General features: G+C 45.6%; 1 protein-coding gene across 1 annotated transcript in view; it reads right to left on the bottom strand.

Moving 5' to 3' along the window:
* Positions 1 to 298: 298 nt before the first annotated feature.
* The window catches only part of LOC133353671 (glutamate receptor ionotropic, NMDA 2C-like), a 280,052-nt gene continuing 252,752 nt past the window's right edge, over positions 299 to 27,598 (bottom strand). The window contains exons 10-14 of the mRNA XM_061570100.1: positions 23,820 to 24,049; positions 18,814 to 18,974; positions 17,186 to 17,373; positions 11,229 to 11,467; positions 299 to 6,809 (exon numbers count right to left, since the gene is read on the bottom strand). Of these exons, the coding sequence (XP_061426084.1) occupies positions 5,049 to 6,809; positions 11,229 to 11,467; positions 17,186 to 17,373; positions 18,814 to 18,974; positions 23,820 to 24,049 (2,579 nt within the window). The 3' untranslated portion in view covers positions 299 to 5,048. The remainder of the gene's footprint in view (positions 6,810 to 11,228; positions 11,468 to 17,185; positions 17,374 to 18,813; positions 18,975 to 23,819; positions 24,050 to 27,598) is intronic.

Raw genomic sequence — 27,598 nt, 5'->3', positions numbered from 1 at the left:
ACCTCAACCATCCACTCATCCTTCCATTAAGAAAGGAAGACAACCCCGATGTGAAGGATCACAGACCAATACCTTTCGAATCGCATGTATATACAGTACATTGTTCACAGAGGCCTTATATAAACGAAGAATGAAACATTTTGAGCCCAACCATGTGAACCGACTGGTTTTAAATAATATTTTTCTGTGGACCACATACGTACAATCAGTCAGATTTGAGAAAGAAAAAAATACCTCTATTCCTGGCTTTTGTAGGCTATAAAAGGGCTTTTGTTTTATTAAATGGAAAATGATGCAGACATCGACTTATTCCTAACAAAACAAAAAATTGTTGAAGGAAAGTTATCTGGCAAATACGACAGGATATGTTTACCTAAGGCCACAATCGAGGGTGGTTTCGGATCAAAATGTGTTTTGAAAAACTTAATTTGGTAAATGAGAAAGTTTTCAACCAGTGCGTATTATTTGCCATGATGTTTTGAAAAACTTAATTTGGTAAATGAGAAAGTTTTCAACCAGTGCGTATTATTTGCCATGATCTTATGATGTGTGGGTCAAAACCATTATACGTACTGGTAAAGATAATGGAGCAAAAGGCTTAAAACGTGCACAACGCATTATGGAGAGTCACATACTGGCAATTACACAAAGAAAAAGAAAGAGAAAAAAACAGTACATAGATCAGGGAACACGTATAAATTAGAGACATAATTTTGGCAATTAAGTACAGTATTGTGGGTTTAGGCAAGACCAATAAAGGGGGTCACTGCTAAAAGGACGACCCTTGTGATGGAATGGCAGTCAAAGTAGTGTGCCCAAAAGGACATCCACTGCGGAGATGAAGTGACGAGATCAGGTGAGGTGCAGGTGTGAGATGGATTGTGGCATCGCCCGAACGTTAAGGGATGGTGACGACCTTCATATAGCAGTGGATATGCCATGGATGATGACAATGTATTCCATCGTGGATATCGTTAATTTAACCAGGAAAGCAGAGAGCATCACTGAGGATCCTACGCTGGAATCCTTGGCAAATTCCACGGAGTGTTTTGTTTGTGGTAGAAAACGCACGTACCCAGAGAAAACTTTCGCATTGGAAGGTCTAACACTCATAGAGAACGCATTTGCTGTACTACCATCTGCTGACCACCACGTCACCCAAGCAGGTTTGCGAGTTCCACAATTCTGTGCGGTCCACCAACCCGTGGCTCCAAGGTGATGGCCCATTCGGTACTGTGCAGAAGACTTCATGCAACGTTGTGCGCATGACCTGCAACTACAGTCGCATGTGCAACCAGAAACATTCCCACGACGTTGCAGACAACAACCAGAAGCTTTCGTGCTCATCTCCTTAATATATACGGTTGTGCAAGTCGAGATGACGCACACCATCCTCGTGATGCAAACAACCACAACACGTGATTTGTACACTGCTAAATCTCTGTGAACTCTCTTTGATTTGATGGAAAACAAAAGCGATTATGTGAAAAACCATAGCCTGGTCCCCACGGACAATGGGACGTTGTGAGTAGTACAGTTAGGGAATAGCTCATCACCTTCGTTGTTTCTCTGCAAATCATCTGAGTGCCACGTGGCCACGTGGTAACTCACTAATTGTATTTTCCCTTCAAATTAAAGTTTTCTTTTACATATTTTCTTTCTTTCATTTTACCTGATGTTTAAATAAATAAATATAGTTTCAAGTTAAAGTAAAATTTAATTTTACATTGCTCAGTACAAACGCATCGATAAACAAGTGCTCCCAGTTTGAGGACAAAAATAAAACCCAACACACCGTTAAAAGGACGAGCCTCAACCCATCACGCCAGCCGTGTTCACCTCTCGCTGCTTCACGACACAGAGAGAGAAGCAGCAGCAGACTGACGTTTAGGGCAGTAGCCCGCCTTCCTTTTATCTGGGCTGAGGGAAGGCGAGTGGAGAATGCTCCAAACGTTCGCCCGGGTAATGGTTGCCTCTTTTTCGAGGTCAGTGTTAATGGATGTCCGAGATGTTTTTTTGTGTCCTGTAATTGTACATCGCTGCCAAAGCAGTGTCTCGAATTGTATTTACAACTTGTAAGTGGAACCATTGAGTGAGTGTAGGATGATCACGGTGCACTTAACCCACGATGATTGGCTACCATAATAATACGTGGTCGTTAGGATTTAACATAGCTTGTCAATATTTTTGCCTTTCAAAGGTGGTGGCTAAACAGCTTCCGTGATGACAGCCGCCATTATAAAATCCGGTGAAAGCAGAGCGAGCAATTTTGTGGGGACTGGGATATTCTGCACCTCACTTGAGTTGTAGAATCCACCTAAAATGTTATATATAATCCCCAAAAATTACTGGACCTGGATGAAACGGATACAATGTGCAGTTTAATCGTCTTCCAAAATAGCAGTTGCTCATTGCATTGGGCCTTCTTTAATTAGAATGCATTGCCTGTGGCTACCACAATCCCTTATCTGCTAAGAGAAGCTGAAACAAGTTTACAAAAGGGATGGGTTCAAAAGGAATAAATTCAACATCCTTGTATTGCGTTGATATTATTTCCATTCCAAAAACATCAAGTGTGTGCACTTTTTTTAAACCTTATTTTTTTCTATAATTGACGTTAATTGGAGACCATATCTGTGTAAAAATGCAAATTTCTGCCATGTATGGTGCTTTAAGAGTTTACTGGTTGGGTTCATAAAGTGGTGATACTTTCCAGAAACATTGTGAATTAAACAGCTGCATCCGTACATAACACATGAATGCACTGTCATGAATTGCAATAAGCTTTAGTGAAATTCATATCCTAGCTATAGTAGTTTACTAGCAATGGCACGCATTTCTAGATATCGCAGATACACAGTTGTTGCTTAATATACAATTACAGTACTGTACTACTTTTAGAACCTAACACCATTATACTAAGATAATGTTTCTAAGAAAGCCATTTGCATGCTTGTATTTCCATTTTACATAGCTGTTTGTGATTAGATTGCAATTATATACTTTATATAAACTGTACATCATCCTCTCCTCCGGCAACATTCACGTAGTTGCTACGATTTCCCTGCTGGGCCTGGAGAGTGGTGGCAGGCTGCTGCTGGGTCTTCTCAAGTGAGGATTGGAGTTCCCTGTGCCGTTGGCGAGAATGGGGCCGAAGAGAATGGGTTTATCAACTATTAGCGCTGGTGTCACCATGTAGCCGCCCGCCCCGATGTCACCGCAGATGTGTGGTGCTCAATGTGGGGGGTTTTTATTTGGGGGGGGGGGAGCATGTGGAGCGTAGTTTACACAAATTTTGCCTGGTTTAATTTTGTTTAGTTCTTTAAGTAATCGGGGTAATTGTTTTGTCTGATTCATGCAGAGCAAAATAATAACGAATATACTAATAAAAAATACCCTTCTAGTACAATATAGAAAGTTAATTACCACAGCATATTATACAAAACAACCGAGATTTGGTCATTACATTTAAATGCTACTTTCGCCAGGTGAGTTCATATATTGTAAGCCCAAACAATGGCACATAATTGACTAAGCTTCATGTCCACACTACCAGAGCATGACTGATATGTCACAGAGACCTCGGGTCTATTTTTGGTGGTGGAAATGGTCATCTAATGTCCTAAAAAGAATAATTGCTGTATTAGATATATCCGGCTTTTTGGAGACTGCTAACAATGTCGTTACATTTCTGAAAAAAATAATTCTTACACATCCTTAAACATGGAATAATAAGCACACACAATAAATTAAGGGTTGACTATGCTAATAGGTGCTATATTCATCCAAGGCATTCGATCCCAAGGATTAGTCCTCTGTTACTGGCTACTATGTAACCGGTATTGACTTTGGGTTACATCGACTTACAGTATTATTTTAGGTAAATTAAGATGTAAACTTTTTGTTACATTTTTGACAGTAAACAAAAAGACTGGTTTATATGTATGCATTGTGTACACAAACACACATTCATGTGTATATATAAAGACCTGTTATAAAAACACAAGGTAGTAATGAGATATCTCCAGCAATTCCTAATTAACATTTACCTTACATGACAAAATGGCAACACGCGACATTTTACAATATACATTTTTACCGGTGCAAAAAAAACATTGCAAATTTTAACCGGACAATCGTCTACTGTTTCACGTTATTTTGAATGTCACACCAAGACGGTACCTTACCGCTGTCAAGATTTCCTTTTAAATTTAGAAAGATAACCTTGTAATTAGATGAGTCTCGCACAGTGTTACATTGTGACTGCTTTGAAACTGACCGGGTTTTTTTCTGGCTGATCAATTAGTATGCGCTTGTCCGTCATGGAGCACTTCAAAATTATTTACACTGTGCCTTTATTTTGTTTCAGGAGCACACGTGAATAATTTTGGAATGTACAATTTGTTCCACAATTGCATTATATGTAGGAAGGAGCCATATGGATCAATAACAGCATTGAAGTAAACACCCCCTCACCCCCCCCCCCCCATGAGAGGGAGAGTCTGCCTCAAGTGTGAGTTAACAGGGCTCGTGGGTACAGATTTGCAATTGCGACCACAATTGTTCTTCTTAACAGTAGGTCCCTAACGCTCCGAGACTTCGTCAGCCAATTATGAAAGTAAACCATACAAAAGCGGATTGCATGGCAGTTATTGCTCAAAGCTGTCTTTCCGAAGCCGTTTGCACTCGTACATGTGTGGAAGGTGGGCAGGTGATTCGGTTATTTGTAGAAGCTGCGTGCAATACCCCACAAGTCACCCCTAATCCCCACACCCTCATATTTGCTCACATTCCCATTGTAAACAATAGTTTGCTTTAAGTAGAATCTACTTTAACTTCACTGGGGCCTCCTTTCGTTGGCATGGGACGTGTGTGAGCTGGCTTTGTTTAAGTAATTTAAGTAACAGATATTATTTTGTGTTTAACTACTCAGTATATAAATACACAAACAAAGCAATTAACATCATCTTTGAAGAAGGGGTTTGTTTTTTTGTACACGAGTGAAAATGTAATCTTGAAGAGGATTGTGATAAAAACCGTAGTTCACCTCAGACCTCGGACTCCATACTGTGCTTGCCGCCGGCATGCCTCATGTTTGGGGTGTGGCTGTGAGGAGATTTACTTGCCCGCCCCGGCCCTTTCACATTCACGGGACCGTTGCTCAACTTACCCCCCGAGTTTAGCGGCCTGCCCAAAGTTGGCTGTCTGTGCCTCCTGATGTCTGGCACGTTGATATTTTCGTACAACATCTCCGTATCAGAGAACGCTTGCGTGTGCAAGTCCGATGCGTACGGCGTTTTGAGGGAGCCGAAAACATTGAGCTCGTTCTCAAGCCGACGGTGCGGTTTGACTTTAAAGCCTCGCAAGGAGTCGACGCTTCCTCCGGGGTCTGACTTGATAGCACAAAAATCACTCTTGCTAGCTGTGGAGTAATTGGAACCGATTGCTTGGTTGATGCAACATATATCATCCTGTCTACAGCGCAGCTCGGGGTTGGGAGTGATGCACGGGGGAGGCAGAGTGACTCCGTAGCAGCACTCCTCGTCCTCGTGCACGCAAGAGGCGTGCCGCTCCAGTGCACTTCGCCCCAATGTCACACTTGTTTGCTCGCCATCTGTTTTCCCAGCGCCACTGCCACAGGCACAGCCCGGGCAGCACTGGTTCAGGCAAGAACCTGCGCATTCATCCAGGCGCGATGGGCAATGCCTGTAGCACTCAGCCCTTGCGCTAGATGGCGGCTCTTGATATTTTACCTTGCAGATGCTGCACTCCTTCTCTGGCGTGTGGTGTGAGAGAACGGCGGCAGAGGTTATCTGTGCAGTCGCCCCGTGTTCGGGGATGCTGCTGCTTCTCTTGATCTGTATGCCAGGCTCCAGCATGTCAGACCTATACACGATCTCGCTGCAGAAAGACGGCCTCGCCTGGTTGTTCCAGTCTTCGGGCATCGCACGTGAAAGTGTGTTGAGAGTGGCCTTGCCATAAATCTCTTTGTCTTGGCTTGAACCCCGACTGGGAATCCTTCCCACATCTTTGTAGTCTCTTGCGAGTTTTCCATACGGTGTGCTCTTTGGTCTGCCGCTGCGCTTTCCAGAGTGGTACTGGCTGTTGCATTCGCTGATGTCGTCGATATCAGTGTTGTTCCCGTGAATGCTCTCAACGTCGGTGTTGTAAGTCAACGCTGGAATCTCAAGCCGAGTTTGAGGAATTTCACACATTGGAATGAAAGATTCCCCGACGTCCCGCTGGCTGCTTTTGAAATCCAAGCAAGGCGAGGCAGACAGCATTTCCCGCGACTTGGCGACGGGCCGGTGGACATCTGGGTGCGCGCCAAAGTGATGCAAATTGGTTGAGATCTGCGCCGGGCTGTGGTCCCGTGGAGTGTAGCTCCCGGTGGCGGCAGAAGCTGCAGCGTTGGCTTCCATGAAGCGCTGGTTGTTTTTGAGGTACGGGTACGACATCTCGGCCTCGCTCACGTAGTCCTCCTGGTAGGCCGGGTCGCGCGCGAGCTGCACTTCTGCAGCGGCCGCGGCGCAGCGGTTCCACTGGTCGCTGTTGTTGAGTGCGGCTCGCCCTGTCAGGTGCTCTGTGGCCGATTTGTCGGCGGCCACCGAGCAGGCCGGCTGGCCCGCCCTGTTGACACGAGTGGTGGCTGCGTCGGGCCCATTCACCTGCGTGAGGCTTGCCATGTTCCTGGCCACCGTCAGGAGGCCCATGATGCTTGAGTTCTTCTTGTAGGCATTTTTGGCCATCCTGTGGAAGTCGTCCTTGTCCTTGGTAATCTTGATTCCATGTACGCAGCTGTAAATGGCCTAAAAACGAACCAGATTTGTTTTATTGTTAAAGGATATATTTCTACAAAGCATTGGTGAAACATTCTACCTGTGGAAGGTATACATTTTTTACCTTAAAAAAATATAACTAAAAAAGCTAGCAGCCAAGATGTAAATCTAGCTGTAAACAGTCACTAGAATTATGATAACACTCCTGCTTTCTTAGTGATGTGAAATAAATGTCATGACCCGTGTAATGTGTGTAAAGAATGTTAAGGAAAGAAATGTGTGAAAATGTTTGAAATGGCCTTTTTTAAACTTTGATTGAGAAAATAAATCGTTGGCTGTCTCCAGTTTGAAAATCACTTTTGAATACTGTGGTGACACATGGGTGTTTCTCAAAATAGCGAAATAGAAACTAAATAAATGTATGAACGTCCAATTAAATACTCAATTTATATTTCGTGAGACATGGAGTAAATACAATACTGCAATCTTCATGACAAATAATTAAAGACTGTTTTACTGCATGCCTCTCATCACTTGCATATAAATGGTTCACGAATTAAGATCACTGGGAACAGAATGAGGCCAAAGAGAGTCATGTGGGTAGGTGGGCGGGCGGGTGGGCGAGAGGGAGGGATATTAAACTTTAAAAAGGTGAATGTAAACCCCAAGTAATTTAAATAATTAATGTTTAAAACCAGACACTGAAACAGGTTTCAACGAATTTCCCAGCGTCGGTCACCGCCGCTGCCATGGCCCCTCTGAGTGTATCTGCTTAGGGACCTGGCAGCAGCGCTGATTGGCTGCCATGGGGTCATGCAGGTGCGTTCCAGCCGTTCGCACAGAGCGCGACTGCAAGCTGGCCCCAACCCTTCCGCTCGCCTCTGTGGATCCCAGCTTGTAGTGGCATTTAGGTTATTTTAAAATCACGGTAATTAACAATTAAAATGAAACTTATCGTATCGGTCAGCACCTTATCTCTATATATTATTCTATACGAGCTCCAGGGGACTGAACTGTCATAGCTGCATTTTGCCCCACCTATTGATGAATTACATTACAGAGACATGCAAAGTGCACTTGGCAAAAAAATACAAGGCTGTATTACAATTCGAAAAGAATATTGCGCAAGAGCTTCTTTCATATGGCTGATGTAGATGCAGAGCAACGACTACAATTTCACATTCAGGTGGTCAAGCCAGACAACCGCGTCAGGAGCAGCGGAGTGTATTGCTGCAATGTCTGCTTCATATTTGTGGATTGGGTATTGCATTGTTATATGGTGCACGGTCTGTTCTGGATGACCACAGTCGCACACTGTAGAGTTTAAAATTTCAATTTGTGCCATAGTTTGTGCGGATGAGCTGTACAAGACCTCAATGGGCGCAATGGTGGAGCACTGTGGGTAATACAACGAATGCGTTGTTTTGTACACTACATTTTGTGCTGATAGCCCATACTGTTCAGAATCTTGTAATAATCTTAATATTTTCTTTTATATGGCATCGCCCAAAGGCCTCAGCAACTCAAAAAAGGGCCTCGCATTGCATCTCATTAGAAGCTGACTCCTCAGTGGCAGCTGTCCCTGTTCGGCACAAAGTCTGCCAGAAGGGAGCGATGATCGCTATGTGTAACCCTGATCGAGCACTAAAGCGACGGTATTCATCTTGCATGCCTGACTCTGCCAATTAGGCCCAAACTGATTAGTCTGTGTAAGCAAATGCTGCCGGTTGATATAATTTTGGAAGGCAGGCGACTGCAATATATCATTGGGTTGCCACCCTTCCGGGGTTTGACCTGGACAGTCCAGGGAGAATTGGCCTCTGTGTTTGGGCGGCGAGAGTTGATTTGGAAAAACATCTGGTACCGGTCTTGCTCCATTGAACCTTAGTGCAGTTCACTGCACGGTTTTGAAGATAAAACTACACAGTGAAATATGTCTGGGTTTGGTCGACACTGGAAAACGTAGCAACATCCCTAGTTTATGTGCAGATACAGAGCAACAGTTTATTTCGTATCTCATTGGCACGATTCCTATCCACCTTCAGTAAATCTCTGAGCTACATTCTCTGCAGTTTAATTTGTGTCCTTCAAACAATCGTGTCCCCCCCCACCCAACTTACTATTTGTGACTTTTGAAAAGACGACCTTGGTTAATGAAGGCAGTGCACTGGTGGGCCTGAATTGTAATTTTTAAATCCTTACATAATGCCAACTAATATGCAAAAGATCAGAAACATGGACATTGACAAGGAAAATGGAACAAAAGCTGAAACGTTAATGAAGCGTGGATAGAAGCAAGCTTGGAATGACACGGAAAGCCAAAAAAGGGACCACAAAGATCAAAGAACGAATGCAAATCAGAGACATCTGATTGACTAATGAGGAAAGTAAGTGGGTATTGGGCAGGGCAAACCACTGGAAAGGAGAAAAGCCAATGACTCTGTATGGTGGATTACTGTGAGATGGATTCAGGAATCACAGACCATGGGGGACAGCAACAGGTTGGGGGGGGAGCGTTTCATCCAGCAGTGGCTAGATCATGGCTGGTGACGATTTAGCGTGTGATCGATAAAGATGTTCTTTGGGTCTTTCGGTAAAGCCGCATAGATAAGTTCAAAGAAAATAACAAAAAACTACGACGTTTCGATCGCAAAACAAGCGTTCGAAACGTCGTATTTTGTCGTTATTTTTTGTTATTTTCATTGAACCTATCTACGTGCCTTTACCGAAAGACCCAAAGAATATGAACTCCTGCAGTCAGAAAAGATTTAAGTCAAGATCTAATGATACAGATGCTTACCGTGATAATTACGATGATGACAATTACAATACAGACGGTGATGTTAGGGGATACTTATTCCAGGTCCCTTAAATATTTAGTCAGAGTGCATTACCCAGCAGCAGACACCACATTAGAGAGTACTCACCGATGTGAGTGCTGTATAGTCAGAGTGCACTACCCAGCAACAGACACGACACTACAGAGTGCTCACCGATGTGAGTGCTGTATAGTCAGTGTGCGCTACCCATCAGCAGACACTTATGGTGCATGCTGATGGTCGTTTGCCTGCCGTACAAGTACAAAGGGCCCCTATGCACACAGCAGTCAATATTTGAAAACCTCTCGTCGGCATCAGAGCGATTCATTCATTAATCGATTACCACTGATTCTTCCACTCACAACATAGGCATAAAATTGCGCGCGCATAGCATTCGATTACGATTCATAAAATGTGAACGTAAATGTAACGTGGGGGGTAATTAGACAAATATGACCGTGCGAATGAGATGAGACCAACGAGACCGAAATGAAATCGTGATCATCCCCTCACCAAAATCATAACAATAATTGTAATCGTCATAATAAGGGAATACGTGCGAGAGCAAGGTGCGTAAGGGCCACCACCTGTGTGGGTAGAGCCTGGGCAAGTGGCAATGCACGTGAACACAGAGTACCGGCGATCGCTTGGCGGCGGCGGCGTGGTTTTGAGAGGTAAATCACCCTCACAAAAGGTGCGTCGTTTTCAATTTCAGATAAGGGCGGTTTAAAGACCACACGACGGAGATTATCCAGGTGTTTTTATTAAAGAGATAAGAGGAGCCACTCGATACATTAATTCTGATATCAGGTGATATCCCGTGGCGAACTGCGATTAAAGTCGAATTATAATTTGCGATGCCCGAAAAGTTTTTCAATCGCGCCGCGGTTTCACCGTGCATGCTGCAAGTCGACGTGCGTCACAGACCGATGCGGTTTCGGAGTCGACAAAGCAATCACCGGAATGCTGCAGCAGTGCAGGATTGTGAGCAGATATGACAGAACTGATCAAATGTGTGGCGTGTCCTCATTCCTTGCTGTTAACAGGGGGTCAGCGTTTGTCTTACATTTTGTCAATTTAAAGTGGGATCATGTATGTGTGAATACTGCATATACCGTACCTCTATATATGTATATGTTCACATATGTATATTTTATAGTGTATATGTACACATGCATACACCTATATATGGGTTGGAACGATTTCACCCCCACAACCCATTCTCTCCTCAACCACCTCTCTGCTTAACTATTACAACCTCCCGCCATCACCCCGCCTTCCTTACCACCCCTTACAACGTTACCCCTCACCCTTGTGCGCCTAATCCCCTCCTAATCACCCCCTAACCACCCCCCCCCCCCCTTCTTGTGGTTGCACGGGTCAGGTAAACCCTACAATACATAAATCAAAGGACATCGACTTGTTCACCCGCAATGCGACACGTGTTTCTGCAAGCTTATCAGCCGACAACAGTCGATGGCTCGATGTGTTATTGCCACCCCAAGAGTACGTTACTTTCACAAGTGCTCGTGGCTGCATTTAAACAACGCGGCAGTGTTCGTATTTATTGGAAACACTTTTACTACGGCAGAATAAATGTGGAGTGGTGGGGGGGGGTAGCACGACTCACCCTGCTGACGATGAACAGCAGGCCGGGCTTCTTGGCTGGCTCGGGCTTGGTCCAGTGGCGCCCAAAGCGGTAAAAGAAGTTCTCGCTCAGGAAGACGAGGAAGCTGAGGCACATCGCCACCAGCAGCATGAAGAATACACCGGCCATATTGTCGATGTCCAGCTTGCTGCTCATCACCTCGTTCTTGTCGTAGAGACAAACCCCGGAGAGCCAGTTCTTACCCAGTTCGTCCATCTCCCCTGCATACTCGCACGCAATGCACAGGCTTAAAGAGAGAAGACTCAACTCCATCCATCAACAACAACTGATATTTACCACGAAGTGACAGTGACGTCACCATGGCGCTTGTGCCAGGCTATGTGCATGTTAAGGCCACGTGAAGTGTCGAACGCCCGCTGGCTCGTTGTGAGCGTCGCTCCTCTGCCCTCCGTTGTTCCAGAAGGACGACTGCCTCCTACTGCCCAGCAGCGTCCTTCACGAGCCTCCTCCACAGAGGCCAATCTTAACACCGCTGGTGTTATACTCATTGATTATTTCGGTAAAGTCACGTATGTAGAAATAAAATAAAACATAAAATAGATCACGACGTTTCGAACGCAACACAAGCGTTCGTCCTCAGGTGAAAATGGCATAAACCACACAGCGAGGGAACACACAGAGGGACATCACACACAGAGCACACCGAGAACGGCAAACTGCACGGAGGCAAATACAGCTGGTATTAATCATCGACAAGTCCACACAGCTCCACATTCTCCTGTACAACATCTTTCCATCTAATCTTGATTTGAAGCTTTCGTTACTGCAGGAATCCATACTCTTTGGTTCTTTCGGTAAAGTCACGTAGGTATAAAATAAATTAAATCACGGCGTTTCGGGCGCAACACAAGCGTCCGCTATCAAGTGGGAAAGCATGGTCTGCTGCTGAGGCAGACTGTTTTAAAAGGTTTGAAATGGGCATCTCTTGAGAAAGGTTAAGCGACTCGATCAGGTGAGCCTTCCATATGTTCTATAGCCCGTGCCACGCCCATTTAGACCCCTCTATCCAGCCGAACAAAAGCGGTTTCAGCATGCGATAGCTGGACATGCGGACTACATGACCCAGCTCCATCCATCTCCCCTGTACACTCACACGCAATGCACAGGAGTAGAGAGAGAAGACTCAGCTCCATCCCTCTCCACCACATATTCCCACGCAATGCACAGGCTTATAGGAAAAAGACTCAGCTCCAACCATCTCCCCAGGACGCATCGTGATTCTATCTACCCATAGTGATTCCATCAAGCAAATTACGGTCATTTTCGCAGCAGCGGCTTTTGACTGGTCATCGAACATAGACGGTGACCGCCTCGCTCACTTTCGGAAACGCTTCTGCGGCTGTCTGGAACGCTCTTCCTTCAAATATTAGGAAGCCACTGGGAGTGATGCACTTTTAAATAATTGAGATTGACAAACGAATATCTTTCTAACTGCTTTTTGTGTTTAGTTTGTTGTCCATCCCCCCGCACCTCCGATTAGCATGGTTGGCTACGTATGGTGCGAACGAAGTTCAACATATTACGTACATGTCAGATCACCACATTTCAAGTTTATTTTGTGTAACCAGGTGACAACTCAAGCGACCAGGATGAGTGAGCTGGGTCACCAAATTGCTAAAAGCAAAAACAAATCAATGTTTTACAGCAACGAAGGAACTCGAAATCACAGAAAACAGAGGTGTGTCACGAGATAAATGTAATATTGCATGGACATAAATGAATGTAAAACAATACATTCCCTGTAGTAAACTCCTTGCCTCGGGCAGATTATCTCAGACTGATCACAGTACAATTACAAATTAAGCTACATAGACATTGAACAGACATAAGGTGACTTGTGCTAAGTATCATCATCAGTAATTGTATAACTATTGGTTGGGAATGAAGGCTGCCCCATGCCCTAACCAATCGTCACAGCTCGGAGATGCCATAGTGGGGGGAGGGGGCGCGACTCACCCTGCTGATGATGGAACCGCATCGTCACATCAGCAAATGAATTAATTCGATGGCAATTTTTAACTGCTACAACAAAACTCAAGTGACTACAATTGCGACTGCAATGCTGGTAAAGCACTGCTCCATGGGGTTACCCACAATATTGAGAGGGAAAAAAGAAGCCCAGCGAGAGATAGGAATAGGAGGAATGATGTACCTTCTGGAAGTGAATGTCACAAAAAGGGCCAATTGAAGACCGGCAGATTAACGTGGAAACCATAATGAATTTTCCAATCTCCTCCTCCTCTTATCTACGAATAAAATTAATGGATTAAAGAGTGGACGCCCGAAACGCAGCGTTGCTGTAGTTATGCAAATGTGTGGCACGTTAGGGGGGAGCGGGGTGGCTCCGTGCACCCCGTCTGGGGTAGGAGCTGGGGGGCCATGCCACGTCGCCAGGGTAACTCGACCCAGCTCCCGGTCTGAGTGACCTTCTCACGCAAAAGCCAAGCAAGAAATCCGGGGGCTTGAGTCACTCTCTCTCCCCCTGCTCTCCCCACTCCCCTACCTTCCTCTCCCCACTCCCCTACCTTGCTCTCCCCACTCCCCTACCTTGCTCTCCCCACTCTCCTACCCACTTTCCCCACTCCCCTACCTTGCTCTCCCCACTCTCCTACCCACTCTCCCCACTCCCCTACCTTGCTCTCCCCACTCTCCTACCCACTCTCCCCACTCCCCTATCTTGCTCTCCCCACTCTCCTGCCCACTCTCCCCACTCCCCTACCTTGCTCTCCCCACTCCCCTACCCACTCTCCCCACTCCCCTACCTTCCTCTCCCCACTCTCCTACCCACTCTCCCCACTCCCCTACCTTGCTCTCCCCACTCTCCTACCCACTCTCCCCACTCCCCTACCTTGCTCTCCCCACTCTCCTACCCACTCTCCCCACTCCCCTATCTTGCTCTCCCCACTCTCCTACCCACTCTCCCCACTCCCCTACCTTGCTCTCCCCACTCTCCTACCCACTCTCCCCACTCCCCTACCTTGCTCTCCCCACTCCCCTACCCACTCTCCCCACTCCCCTACCTTCCTCTCCCCACTCTCCTACCCACTCTCCCCACTCCCCTATCTTGCTCTACCCACTCTCCTACCCCCTCTCCCCACTCCCCTACCTTGCTCTCCCCACTCCCCTACCTTGCTCTCCCCACTCCCCTACCTTCCTCTCCCCACTCGCCTACCTTCCTCTCCCCACTCCCCTACCTTCTCTCCCCACTCTCCTACCCCCTCTCCCCACTCCCCTACCTTCTCTCCCCACTCCCCTACCTTGCTCTCCCCACTCCCCTACCTTTCTCTCCCCACTCCCCTACCTTCTCTCCCCACTCTCCTACCCCCTCTCCCCACTCCCCTACCTTCTCTCCCCACTCCCCTACCTTGCTCTCCCCACTCCCCTACCTTGCTCTCCCCACTCCCCTACCTTCCTCTCCCCACTCGCCTACCTTCCTCTCCCCACTCCCCTACCTTCTCTCCCCACTCTCCTACCCCCTCTCCCCACTCCCCTACCTTGCTCTCCCCACTCCCCTACCTTGCTCTCCCCACTCCCCTACCTTCCTCTCCCCACTCCCCTACCTTCTCTCCCCACTCTCCTACCCCCTCTCCCCACTCCCCTACCTTGCTCTCCCCACTCCCCTACCTTCCTCTCCCCACTCGCCTACCTTCCTCTCCCCACTCCCCTACCTTCTCTCCCCACTCTCCTACCCACTCTCCCCACTCTCCTACCTTGCTCTCCCCACTCCCCTACCTTGCTCTCCCCACTCCCCTACCTTCCTCTCCCCACTTCCCTACCTTCCTCTCCCCTCTCTCCTACCCACTCTCCCCACTCCCCTACCTTGCTCTCCCCACTCCCCTACCCTGCTCTCTCCCACCCTGCCCCCCCTCCTACCCTGCTCTCTCCTACCCTGCTCTCCCCTCTCTCCCACCCTGCTCTCCCCCTCCTACCCTGATCTCTCCTCTCTCTCTCACCCAGCTGTCCCCACTCTCACCGCATCCTCTCTCAGCACGCCTCTCTACATCTCTCACCCAGCTCCCCCCTATCTCATCACAAATTACAAATCAGGTAAAAATAACGCTGTCGCCAACATTATTCATGTATATTGTCCTTCAAATAGATTGGATAAATACAGGCATACAAAATAATTTTAGAAAATATAATCACCTGAGATTTGCTGATGACAAAGAGCATGTTCGAGCACTTTTGGTAACCTGATGTTCATAACGTGAAGCGACATAACAAGGTGCCTAAATAAGAGCGTTTGTAATCTGCTATGACATATGGATCAGTAACACGGAGACTGCCAAAGAAAATGAAACAAGCTGAACGGTGTGCCCAGAATCATACTCCGAGACAGAAAGAGTGTTAGGAACAGCAAGTGGGGGTGTGGGAAGATCACATGGCCAGCAGGGGTGATGGTCAATGGTTAAGATTGGTTTACCAAATGGCAGCCAAGGGGATTAAATGTTCCCAAGAGGATGATAGCTACGTGGATGGCACCAGGGGATTAGTTCATGCGCAGGAGCGAGACGGATTATGTCATCCCAAGACCATTACCAACCTGCAGCGTGTACAAAATTATTTTTGCCACGTATCGTGACGAGTACTGCAAGATCTGACCATGTCCGTCCACTGCTCGCCGAGCTGCATTGGCTTTCGGTTGCCGAACGAATACGTAAGGTCGCACTCATTACACAGTGCTTGCCATAAATGAGCCACAATACCATGGTGATCTCGTCAAGAAACGTAAACCATCACGCGAACTCCGGTCATCCATTCGGCAGCTTTGGCTGGTCATCAAACAAAGATGGTCATTGCATTGCGCGCTTTCAGATGCATTTCTGCAGCCGTCTGAAACGCTCTTCCTTCCGATATTAGGAAGCCACTGGAGCTATGCACTTTTAAATGTAGATTGAAAAATAATTTCTTTAGAACTGCTTTTTGTGTTTAGTTTGTTGTCCTTCTCCCGCACCTCTGATTAGCACGGTTAGCTACGCATGGTGCGAAAGAAGTTCAACATACACATACATACATGATGGATGATGGATGGTGACGACGAGGAAAGGGAGGCCTTCACTCAACCTTGGAGCAGTGGCGTGATCATGGCTGTTGAAGACGATGAAATTAATGAATGTATTGAAGGAGGGTTTTTTTGTTACACGGTTTGTGAGCACAGGACCAAAGGCTCAAAACATCAAGCATCCAGGAACAAACAACACTTTCAAAGTTGTAATAAATAAGAGTGTAACACGTTTTTTGAATTAAGCAAAGTGGAGCAGTGTGAGATAAACAGCAGAAAGAGAAGTTTCGTGATTTGCAGTTTGGTGAGAGGATTAGTTGGTGAGCCAGTGAGTGAGTGGGTGAGTGATTGGTTGAGTGAGTGATCTTGTGAGTGAGTGTGTTCTTAGGACCTGGAGTCTGGTGGTAGAGCATAATATAGATGGGGTGACTGGTAGACCGAGCGCTCAACATCGGTGGAGTAATCGATATCAGTAGTGGAATTAATTTTAGTCCTGTGAATATAAACACAGGCAAATGATTGGACTTATGTACGTTGAACTTATTTCACACCATACATAACCATGTGTGCGAGTTAAGGACAATAAACTAAACACGAAAATAAATTCTAAAGATATTAGTTTTCAATATAGATTATTTAAAAGTGCATAGCTCCTGTTGGCTTCCTAACATCGGAAGGAATAGCGTTCCAGACGGCCGCAGAAATGCATATAAAAGCGTGCGATGCAGTGATCGTCTTTGTTAGATAGCCAGCCAAAAGCCGCTGCTGCTGCAAGGTGACCCGGAGTTCGCGTAATGATGGTTTATGCTACCTTGACGAGATCAGCAAGGTATCGTGGTTTATTTGTGGCTCATTTGTGGCAAGCACTTTGCACGTCGTGAGATACAAAATGCGACGGACAAGCGGCGGAACTCACCGTCGCCAAAGAACTGCAGCAGGGCCAGGTCAATGGACCGCTTCCACTTGGAGCTCTTCTGCAGCGCGATGCCGTAGCCCGTGGTGGCGAACACCTTGCCGCTGCCGATGGTCACCAGCTTGCACCCCTCGTCCTTGGCCGCCATGTAGTTGAGCACCGCGGCGTCGTAGATGAACGCGTCCAGCTTGCTGCAGTCATAGACGCGGTGTTTTATTTGTTGTTGTAAAGTTTGGCGATTGTTTCGGTTAAAAACAACTAAGTTCATTTTGTTTAACCGGGGTGAGAACTCGACGGAGCATTGTCTCGTTTGTAAACGAGTAACCCTGAGTCACCCAAATCACAAAAGTCAAACATAAAAACGATTCAGAAAGTTTGCTTTGCATTTACATAATAATGTGAACAAGCAACTTTCTAAATGACATAACAATAACAATAGTTACCCACAGCCCTTTGCCATTCCACTGTTAGATGAAGGCCTACCCATGCTGTGTTTGTCATGGGACGTTCTTTGACCATACTTCACCACACAAGTCAGCGCGAATTGGTCAAGTGTGGGATCACCGAAAAAGTTCACATGTCACCCGTCCCTAATATGGACACTGTGTCACTGCTTATCGACACATTCGCCAATAACTTTTGCGTGTTTTTTGTTATTGTGCTTGCGCACCGCTGCCGTTATGCAGCATCACAAAATGAATTCGGGATCCTAGGGTAATAGGCGCTTTTCGCTTTCACCCTGATTCTCCAAAGCCTCTACGCTTCGTGGCATTGGAAGGCTACCGCTATCCTCGGCTGCCCGTGAACCTCAGACTTCTCCTGTATGCTCAGCAAAGCGGAACGGAGCGATCACAGCGAGCTTTCTAAGAGGTTCTAGGTAGGTGCAAGACCTTTGTCGCACCTCCATGCTTTAGACTCAGCGGAACTTAGCCCCCTTTGATTGTTTTTATTTGCAACAAAAACATGGGCCTGGTACAACACGTTGTCGCTGTTCAATTGGCGAGCGTGGGGACGGGGGGGGGGGGCAAAAAAATCCACGGGAATTTCTGCCCGGCGCGTCGAGGACAGAGTCATTAGGACAGGTGAAATCGTTCGGGGGGAGGGGGTGCTGTTAGTCCCAATCACGTGGGGGAGGGGGATCCCGCGTAGGGGGAACTGTGAGGATTTTTATGGGGTGGGTGGGGGTGGGGAAGGGGGGGGGATAATCAGCATAGTATGGGAATACCGGGGATAGAACGGGCAGGGGAGAGGGGGGGGTAAAGCAACATTCTACAAATCAAATAATATACACGCATGGGTATCGGTCTGCCTTTGCTCCGAGGTTCGCCTCCTCTCGTCTGTCGAGGGGTCCGCCCCTCTTTTAACCCCGTCCCTGTCTCCCACGTACCAGCAACCTCTTCACCCATCCCTCTTATTTTTGGACTTTGCAGGAAGAGGGGGACCACCTGGTCTCAAATTCCCAGTCCTTAACTTTAAAGCTTGTGGCTTAAATGCTCGATACCCGCATGGACTCGCTGCACTTACCCTTTTCTTTTAATTAAACAAGTCAAGTCTTTATTATAGCGACGTGAGTGGGCAACAACAAACCCGGGTAACTATGGCAACTGCCTCCCGCTCCAACTTGCACTTACCCTTTCTTAAGGCTACGCAAGGCCTCGGCCACGTTCTTCTGGTTGTAGCGGGACATATACGCATGCATCTCGGGGTAGTTGTTTCGGATGTTGCGCTCCGTGCTGCCATTGGGCACCGTGCCAAAGCGAAATGTCTGGGACTGCTGATCCGGCTTCTGAAACTGTAAGGGAGAGACAGAAGCAAGCAAAAAGGGGCAGTAAGCACAAAAGTTGGGCCCTTGTGCTCAAACGGTGGGACCCTAATGCCACATCTCACTCGCTGACACACTGGCTGAGGGGTATTTTAGGCTGGGAGATTGCTGATGGCAAAACACACAGAGCCATGGCTAGGCTTAAATGCCAACCTGCCAGCAAACTAAACTAAAAACTTAATTTGACCTCTCTTGCCAGTATCAAAATATAAGAATAGGGAATAGGTATTACCCTTCCTTGCAATAAAACAGGTGTTAAGATGTTAAAACACCAAATTGAAACCTTTTTCAAGGAATCAAGTCTGCATTAACCGCACACAGTACTTGCGTTGAACATTTTCTTTGTGCTGTTCGCCTTTTGGCGTGCTCTGGTCTAACACTGTTTGAGACTAGGCTCTAAAGAAAGCTGTCTCTGGTGTAGACCAATCAGTTTCAAAGACAATGCATATACTACCAGAGCATGTTTTTTGTGTTTACATGTTCACCACAAGTATATGTGGTTAATGCAGACATGATTCCTTGCAAAAGGTTTCAGTTTGGTGTTTTAACATCTTAACACCTGTTTTATTGTCAGAAAGGTTAAAACCAATTCTTAAATAAACTAAAAACTATGTTTGACCCCATTGGAACCTCATTTGCCAGTAAAAAATATGATAATTGGTTTTTTTTACCCTTCTATCTGGCAACAAAACTGACACTTTTTTTTACAAGGAGTCATGTTTGCATAGACCACAATACCTGCAGTCATAATGCAAAAAAAACATAACTCTGATAATGTGCACTGTCCTTGAAGTTGATTGGTCCACACCCGAGACAGCTTTCCTTAGAGCCTAGTCTCACATGGGTTGGACCAGATGGCGCCTTTTGGCATCAGTTTTGTTGCCAGATAGAAGGGTAAAAAACCAATTATCAACTATTTTTTATTTTACCAGGTAAGGCCAACTAAGCTACAGTGAGGGAAAAAAGTATTTGATCCGCTGATTATTTTGTACGTTTGCCCACTGACAAAGAAATGATCAGTCTATAATTGTAATGGTAGGTTTATTTGAACAGTGAGAGACAGAATAACAACAACAAAATCCAGAAAAACGCATGTGAAAAATGTTATAAATTGATTTGCATTTTAATGAGGGAAATAAGTATTTGACCCCTCTGCAAAACATGACTTAATACTTGGTGGCAAAACCCTTGTTGGCAATGACAGAGATCAGACGTTTCTTGTAGTTGGCCACCAGGTTTGCACACATCTCAGGAGGGATGTTGTCCCACTCCTCTTTGCAGATCTTCTCCAAGTCATTAAGGTTTCGAGGCTGACGTTTGGCAACTCGAACCTTCAGCTCCCTCCACAGATTTTCTATGGGATTAAGGTCTGGAAACTGGCTAGGCCACTCCAGGACCTTAATGTGCTTCTTTTTGAGCCACTCTTTTGTTGCCTTGGCCGTGTGTTTTGGGTCATTGTCATGCTGGAATACCCACCCACGACCCATTTTCAATGCCCTGGCTGAGGGAAGGAGGTTCTCACCCAAGATGTGACGGTACATGGCCCCGTCCATCGTCCCTTTAATGCGGTGAAGTTGTCCTGTCCCCTTAGCAGAAAAACACCCCCAAAGCGTAATGTTTCCACCTCCATGTTTGACGGTGGGGATGGTGTTCTTGGGGTCATAGGCAGCATTCCTCCTCCTCCAAACACGGCGAGTTGAGTTGATGCCAAAGAGCTCCATTTTGGTCTCATCTGACCACAACACTTTCACCCAGTTGTCCTCTGAATCATTCAGATGTTCATTGGCAAACTTCTTGAGCAGGGGGACCTTGTGGACGTTGCAGGATTTCAGTCCTTCACGGTGTAGTGTGTTACCAACTGTTTTCTTGGTGACTATGGTCGCAGCTGCCTTGAGATAATTGACAAGATCCTCCCGTGTAGTTCTGGGCTGATTCCTCACCATTCTCATGATCATTGCAACTCCACGAGGTGAGATCTTGCATGGAGCCCCAGGCCGAGGGAGATTGACAGTTCTTTTGTGTTTCTTCCATTTGCGAATAATCGCACCAACTGTTGTCACCTTCTCATCAAGCTGCTTGGCAATGGTCTTGTAGCCCATTCCAGCCTTGTGTAGGTCTACAATCTTGTCCCTGACATCCTTGGAGAGCTCTTTGGTCTTGGCCATGGTGGAGAGTTTGGAATCTGATTGATTGATTGCTTCTGTGAACAGGTGTCTTTTATACAGGTAACAAGCTGAGATTAGGAGCACTCCCTTTAAGAGTGTGGTCCTAATCTCAGCTCGTTTTCTGTATAAAAGACACCTCGGAGCCAGAAATCTTTCTGATTGAGAGGGGGTCAAATACTTATTTCCCCCATTAAAATGCAAATCAATTTATAATATTTTTGACATGCGTTTTTCTGGATTTTGTTGTTGTTATTCTGTCTCTCACTGTTCAAATAAACCTACCATTCAAATTATAGACTGATCATTTCTTTATCAGTGGGCAAACGTACAAAATCAGCAGGTGATCAAATACTTTTTTCCCTCATTGTAGAATGTTAACGACTGTCTCAGGGCTGCACACAGTAGATGAGCACTACCTCAATGCCTATTTGAGCATTTTAGGGAAAATGATTAAAACACAAACCTTGCATACCCTACAGTCTTTAGAATTTTCACTCCACTCAATAATTTTCCATCTGCAACGCTTCACAATTGTGAAGCATAAATTCTTATTTTAAAAAAATGGCATTTCGTCACAACCGGGTCAACAATAAAATAAAAAAACTAACTATTTAGAAACATGTGGTTTTATTTAAAGTGGTCATGTAAATTTCATCAATATACTCCACTAGGAATCTACATCTTTTGTTTCTAAATCATTAACAGTGCTTTGTTAGAGACACATTATAGGCTAATGTGTCGGGCAAGAGGGCAACAAATTCCATTTCCTAATATCTTGGGCTTCTAAATGTTTTTTGACGTTTTATTCTTTTTTTTAAAAGAGTGTTAACAACAAAGGTTACCAATTTCACATTTGTTATTTGTAAACATTGAAAGTTCTAAAATATCTCCCATTTTACGCCAATTTAATTTGGAATTGCATGGATATTATTCACTGGACGGTAAAATTGCATCGACCTTGCAGATTGCAGCAAACTAACGCAGGGTTGCTTTGTTATCCACAGGATATTTAGCAATTTGTGGTGCTGCACGCCCTGCATATGGCTTCTCTTTCAGCCGCTCATGCATTGGATTCGGCGACGCGAGGGGTAGCAGGGTCAAGCTTCTCGTGAAACACTTTATTACGCTTCGTACTTGCCCCGAGCTACATTCTCCCAAGCTCCGCTCTCTAATCAGCACTGTCAGCGTTTGTGGCGGGATTTCTCCTCCTGCTCTCTGCTGTTAGGCGAGGGGTCTGCTCCGCAGGTGAGGCTTTTACTGCATGCCCCGGCTTGCCTGCTATACATTTCCACACAATGATAAACCACTTCGTTGAACTATCACTTGTGGCCAGGTCCCTTCTGAAAAAATAGCATATGGCTGTGGGCATTACCTGGTACAATAAAACATGTTTTTTTTTAATAGTTTAGCTGCTGGCAGCTCGGTCTAAAAATGAGCGAATTCTCGCGAGCCCAGTTCACCACCATGGCCGTCATAGTTGTACATTGGCACGGCGGTCGATTCGGCCTTGAGCCGGGCTGTGGTTAAGCTTTCGCTGCTGCATCGCGAGTCTATTTTATTTGATGCATACGGTATTGGGGTAATTTCTCCCACCATTTACACGAATGTATTGTGCTTCAGATATCTCTGACTCACTCCTAATTATCAATACCGAGGCACCGATTTAGAAACAGTAGCAAAATAAGTGTGCTGCGTGCGTGATTTTTTATATTTGTTTTCTTTTCATCATAATCAGTTAAGACTAGCTTTAAAAAAATACATATTTTTGTTACTAATTAGGTTACGCAGGATTTAGGAAAGGGTTTTCTACCATCAACCGCATACATACTATTCGTAACATTCTGGAAAACACCAATCAATTAAAAATATCCGTTGCATCTAGCCTTTGCAGACTATGAAAATAAATTTGATTTAGTACAAATTGTAGCAGTCACCCGCTCTCGTAAACTAGGACCTACATGAGAAAAAGTGTTCATAAATAATAATGAAACATTGACAAACATGGAACGGCCACAAAGAGATTACATGAAGTACCAAAACACGGAATGAGAAGGGCGTCAGGTCTGACAAGCTGTCACCAAAGCGATCCACAGAGACATTCAAAAGAAGCTTTCCGAGAGATAGATATGAACTTGCAACCAACTGCCGAACCACCAGGCTCCTTAGTCGCGACTTCAATTATAACAATTAATCGAATCCTCTGGGCAGTTGTATCACCACACCTGTAGTTGTACACAGTGTGTGAGTTGTACGAACAAACTTGTGTTGTTGCTCTAGAGACCAAGAGATCGATGATCGATGTTCTGTTGCCACATCGATGGTATTCATTGTGATTTTTTACTTAACAGAGTGGGCTGCCTGAAGGCTGCCATCTTCCATTTGATGCGCAAATGGAAACTTAAACTCTATCCAGTGTGTGACTGCAGTCGTCCAGAACAGGACATACAACCTATAACAACACAATGCCCCGATCCACAGATACAAAGGAGACATCACGGCGATACACTCCGCTTGCTGCTCCGGACGCGGTTATCTGGGCTTAACCACCTGAATGTGAAATTGTAGTTGTTGCTCTGCATCTAACATCAGCTGTATGCCAAGAAAAAGAGGAAGAAGAATAAAAGCCCTGACTGAACCAGCGTGTCCTCACCTTGTTGTCGCTGAGGCCGGACACTTGCTCCACGTACTCCTCCTGAATCATGAAGGCGGCCAGGTTGGCCGTGTAGCTGGCCAGGAATATGACGGCAAAGAAGGCCCAGACGGACACCATGAATTTGCTGGTGGTGCCACGTGGGTTTTCCACCGGCACGGAGTTGTTGAAGACGAGGGCCCACAGCAGCCAAATGGATTTGGCGATGGTGAAGGTCGGCCCGCCCGTTTCTGGACACGCGCACACGTGCAAGACATACAAGCTCTCGGCTCAGTCAAACTCGCTCACAGGCACAAGCGTGCCCAGTCAAGAGAGGGGATGTTTCTGGTTTGTCTGAACGATTCCTAATCCGCCGTTTGCACCCCTCAAGGACGCAGTACGCCACGTAAAACACACGCTGCGATGTAGAGCAATTAGAATTAAATGTATATCAAATCTAGTTATTATCAACACCAATTAGTCTTTGTAGATGGTAATTAATGGAACATGTGCTAAGCAAGTGTGAGACTTCTAATGTCACGTTCTCTACTGGGTCGCTCACGCTACATTCCAGATGGTTACTTCAAAGCAAGGTGGCACAGTTTTTGAATTGGGGAAATTGGCTTGGCCTGGTTACTTGGCCTGTTTGCAGCCTTACTGAGCTTTTAGTGGGCCTCGTGGCTCGTTTTGCATGTATGTTGAACCTCTTTCGCACCGTAGGTAGCCAACCATGCTAATCGTAGGTTCATTTGTTAAGGGAGCTGCACTCTTAAAGCCGGGCCACCCTTCTTGATGTCACTCTATCAATTTGGAAAACAGACACGGCATCGATTACAGGAATAATAGATGTTATCTTGGGATAGTGTAAAGCTAACCTAGGCACGTATAAAACCTTGTTAAATATTTGTTTTCCATGCAATCACTTCTCTCCATCTGCATACGGGAAGGGATGAGGCCACGACAGGGACGGAGTGGAGGGGTTGAGCTTACAGAGCCACTAGGCTCGTGTAAGCGTCGCAATGAGAGACGAGCTGTGCTAGGCCATACCTGTTACTGCCCGGCACGGCTCGGTTCTCCTTTACAACGAACGTGAAAATGCAGCATTACAGACCATGCCACATCACGTGCCCCACGGATATCTGGAGTAGGTGGTTTTCAGGAGTGATTCACGGTCTGTTGATGTTCATGTGACACCAAGCTCCGAAGCGTGGGATTTCCTGTCTGGCGAACCGGGTTGAAGATGAACTCTCAGGGCTCTCTAAACTATAAACTAAATCATTATTTATTTTTCCAGGTAATGCCCACTGAGCTATATAGCGCTTTGTTTTCAGAACCGACCTGGCCAGAAATGATTGCTTAATTAAGTGACTTATCATTTGTAAATGTATAGTATCCGAAAACTCTAAACGCATGTTTCTAAATGTGGAGGAAAAAACCGCAGGGCCCGGAGAAAAATCCACGCGGCCACAGGGAGAACACGCAAACTCCAAATATACAGGCCTCAGGGTCAAGATCGCACCCACAACCTCCTATATACCAGGCGAGGTAGTTAAAATCTCTCCCTCGTGGAACACCATGCTCATTTAGAGAATGGGCAGAAAGAGAGCCTTTGCACTGCCAACACAAAACATAAGGTCCGAGGATTTAAGGCATGTGCATTTTAACGTTCAGCCGACTTCTCATGCTATACACGTAGTCTAGTTTACATGTACAGCAGGTCAATCCATGTTAGTTTTGCCCATAAATAGAGGGAATTATCCCCGTTTCCTTGGAGACGGTCTTTTGTGTAAAACCTGACGCTTCTTTGCGATAACGAAAGGCAGTGAGCCAAGCAGAGGAACACTGCCGCTCTCTACCATGCCAACAGAACAGCCAATGAAAGGGGGGATAATGGGACGTGTGATAATTGTTAATAAGGGTCTGTGACTAACTCTACGCGAAGATGAGAAATGTGTTTACAAGAGACAAATAATCGTGACTACGATACGCGCCAGGGGAACTCGGCCGTCCTAAACCATCACAGCCTTCAATCTGCACTCAGCATTTATGTAGCAACAAGCGCTCGCCGGTGTAATAAAGCAAACAGCGACAATGTCTCAATAATAGTCATAATTCATAATTGAGAACATATGCATGTCCATGCTATTATTATCATCGTCACAATTCCCATCTTGCCATGGTGGAGTATTTTGCAGTGAAATCGACCATCGCGCTGCCTACACAGCGCCGTCCGGGAGAAGGAATGCATAAAATTAATTCTGCGCGTCTCTTGTTTTCCACCTTCAAACGCCCTTTCCGTATTCAGCTGTTCACACCGGTGAATTGTGTTCTGATAGGATTTCCATCACCAAACCTAACATCACTAATAATAATAGTGATTATTGAGTACATGTTGTAGTCACGCTGTTCTTACGACACAGAGAAGCCATCACAAAGGCACTGCTGCGTTCTATAGATATCGTCTCCAGTTGTTTGACAGTAGGGGGCGATGTTGCTGTGTGTAATCCAAATTGAGTAATTTTCAGGGTACATTTATTTTATTTGGCAAATGTGGACAGTGATGGTGGCATAAATACCTCGCCTGGTTTGCAGGAGGTCGGGGGTTCGATCGCGACCCTGACACCTGCTGTATATTTGCAGTTTGCAAGTCTCTCTTCCCATGGTTGCATGGATATTTTTTTCCCCCGGTTCCTCCGGTTTTCCCTCCACATTGAGAAACATGCGTTTAGATTATTTAGATAATTTTGCTGCTATAAATTTCCACGTAATAAGCCACTCGTTGAGCTATGATATGTGGTTGCTTCTGAAAAATAAGCGAATAGCTGACATTGCCTGGTAAGAAAAAATAGTTTAGTGTTTTATTTGTATATTTTTAAAGTTATTTGATTCTGTTTTATCATAATTTGCACTCCGATCGGGTTTTATATTGTTTGTTGTTGTAACATTCTGACCTGCCCCGACTTGACACCTGTGAAGAAGAACTGTATTGCTCATCGGATTCCTCCAGTACAAATAAATATTCTGATTCTGATACTCACTTCCCTCCAGCTGTAGCAACAATAACTACCATCTCTGGGCTACAAAAAAATATATGTGTTTGTGTAATACCGCCCTGAATTGTCAGTTTGGGCGTTATATCAAAATCTCCGTAGCAGATGTAACCTACGGGCAGTATTCTACCACCATTGCTCACAAAGCACGCAATCGGCGATAATAAGTAACACTCCCCGGGGCAACGCATGGCCAGGAATCTAATAATGAGTTGTGTTTGCTTACAGCATTGACCTTTACCACTGCAATGTGTTGTGTGCAAGTGCTAAGAATAGACATGTTCAGAAAAGCAAAAAAATAACAGTTATAATTTTACAATAAAATAATAATAACTTACAGGCTTTTTGACAATCTACTGCTGATCGAATGGTTGTTTGACCATATTTCAACCACGCTGGACAGTGCAGATTGGTGAAGGGAAAAAATTAAGACTGATGTTAGCCGGGGGTCGGGAATCAAATTCCAGTTTCCAGGTTCAAATCACAGTGCGCAAACTGCTGTGCCACTGTTAAACTATTAAAAACTATTTTCGTTTCACCAAGTAAGGCCCACTGAGCTATATGTATATCTTTTTCAGGAGTGACTTGGCCATAAATGGTATCTCAATGAAGTGGCGTATCACGTATACATTCATAGCACCCAAAATACTATAAATGCATGTTTCTAAATGTGAAAAAAAGAAACCAGAGGATCCGGAGAAAAATCCACGCGACCACGGGGAGAACATGCAAACTCCAAATATACAGGTG

This window comes from Lethenteron reissneri, chromosome 44, assembly GCF_015708825.2.
Source record: "Lethenteron reissneri isolate LAM-NWPU_2019-01 chromosome 44, ASM1570882v1, whole genome shotgun sequence".
NCBI lineage: Eukaryota > Metazoa > Chordata > Hyperoartia > Petromyzontiformes > Petromyzontidae > Lethenteron > Lethenteron reissneri.
Note: the sequence above shows the minus strand (reverse complement) of the source record. Positions and strands in the feature narration are given on the sequence as shown.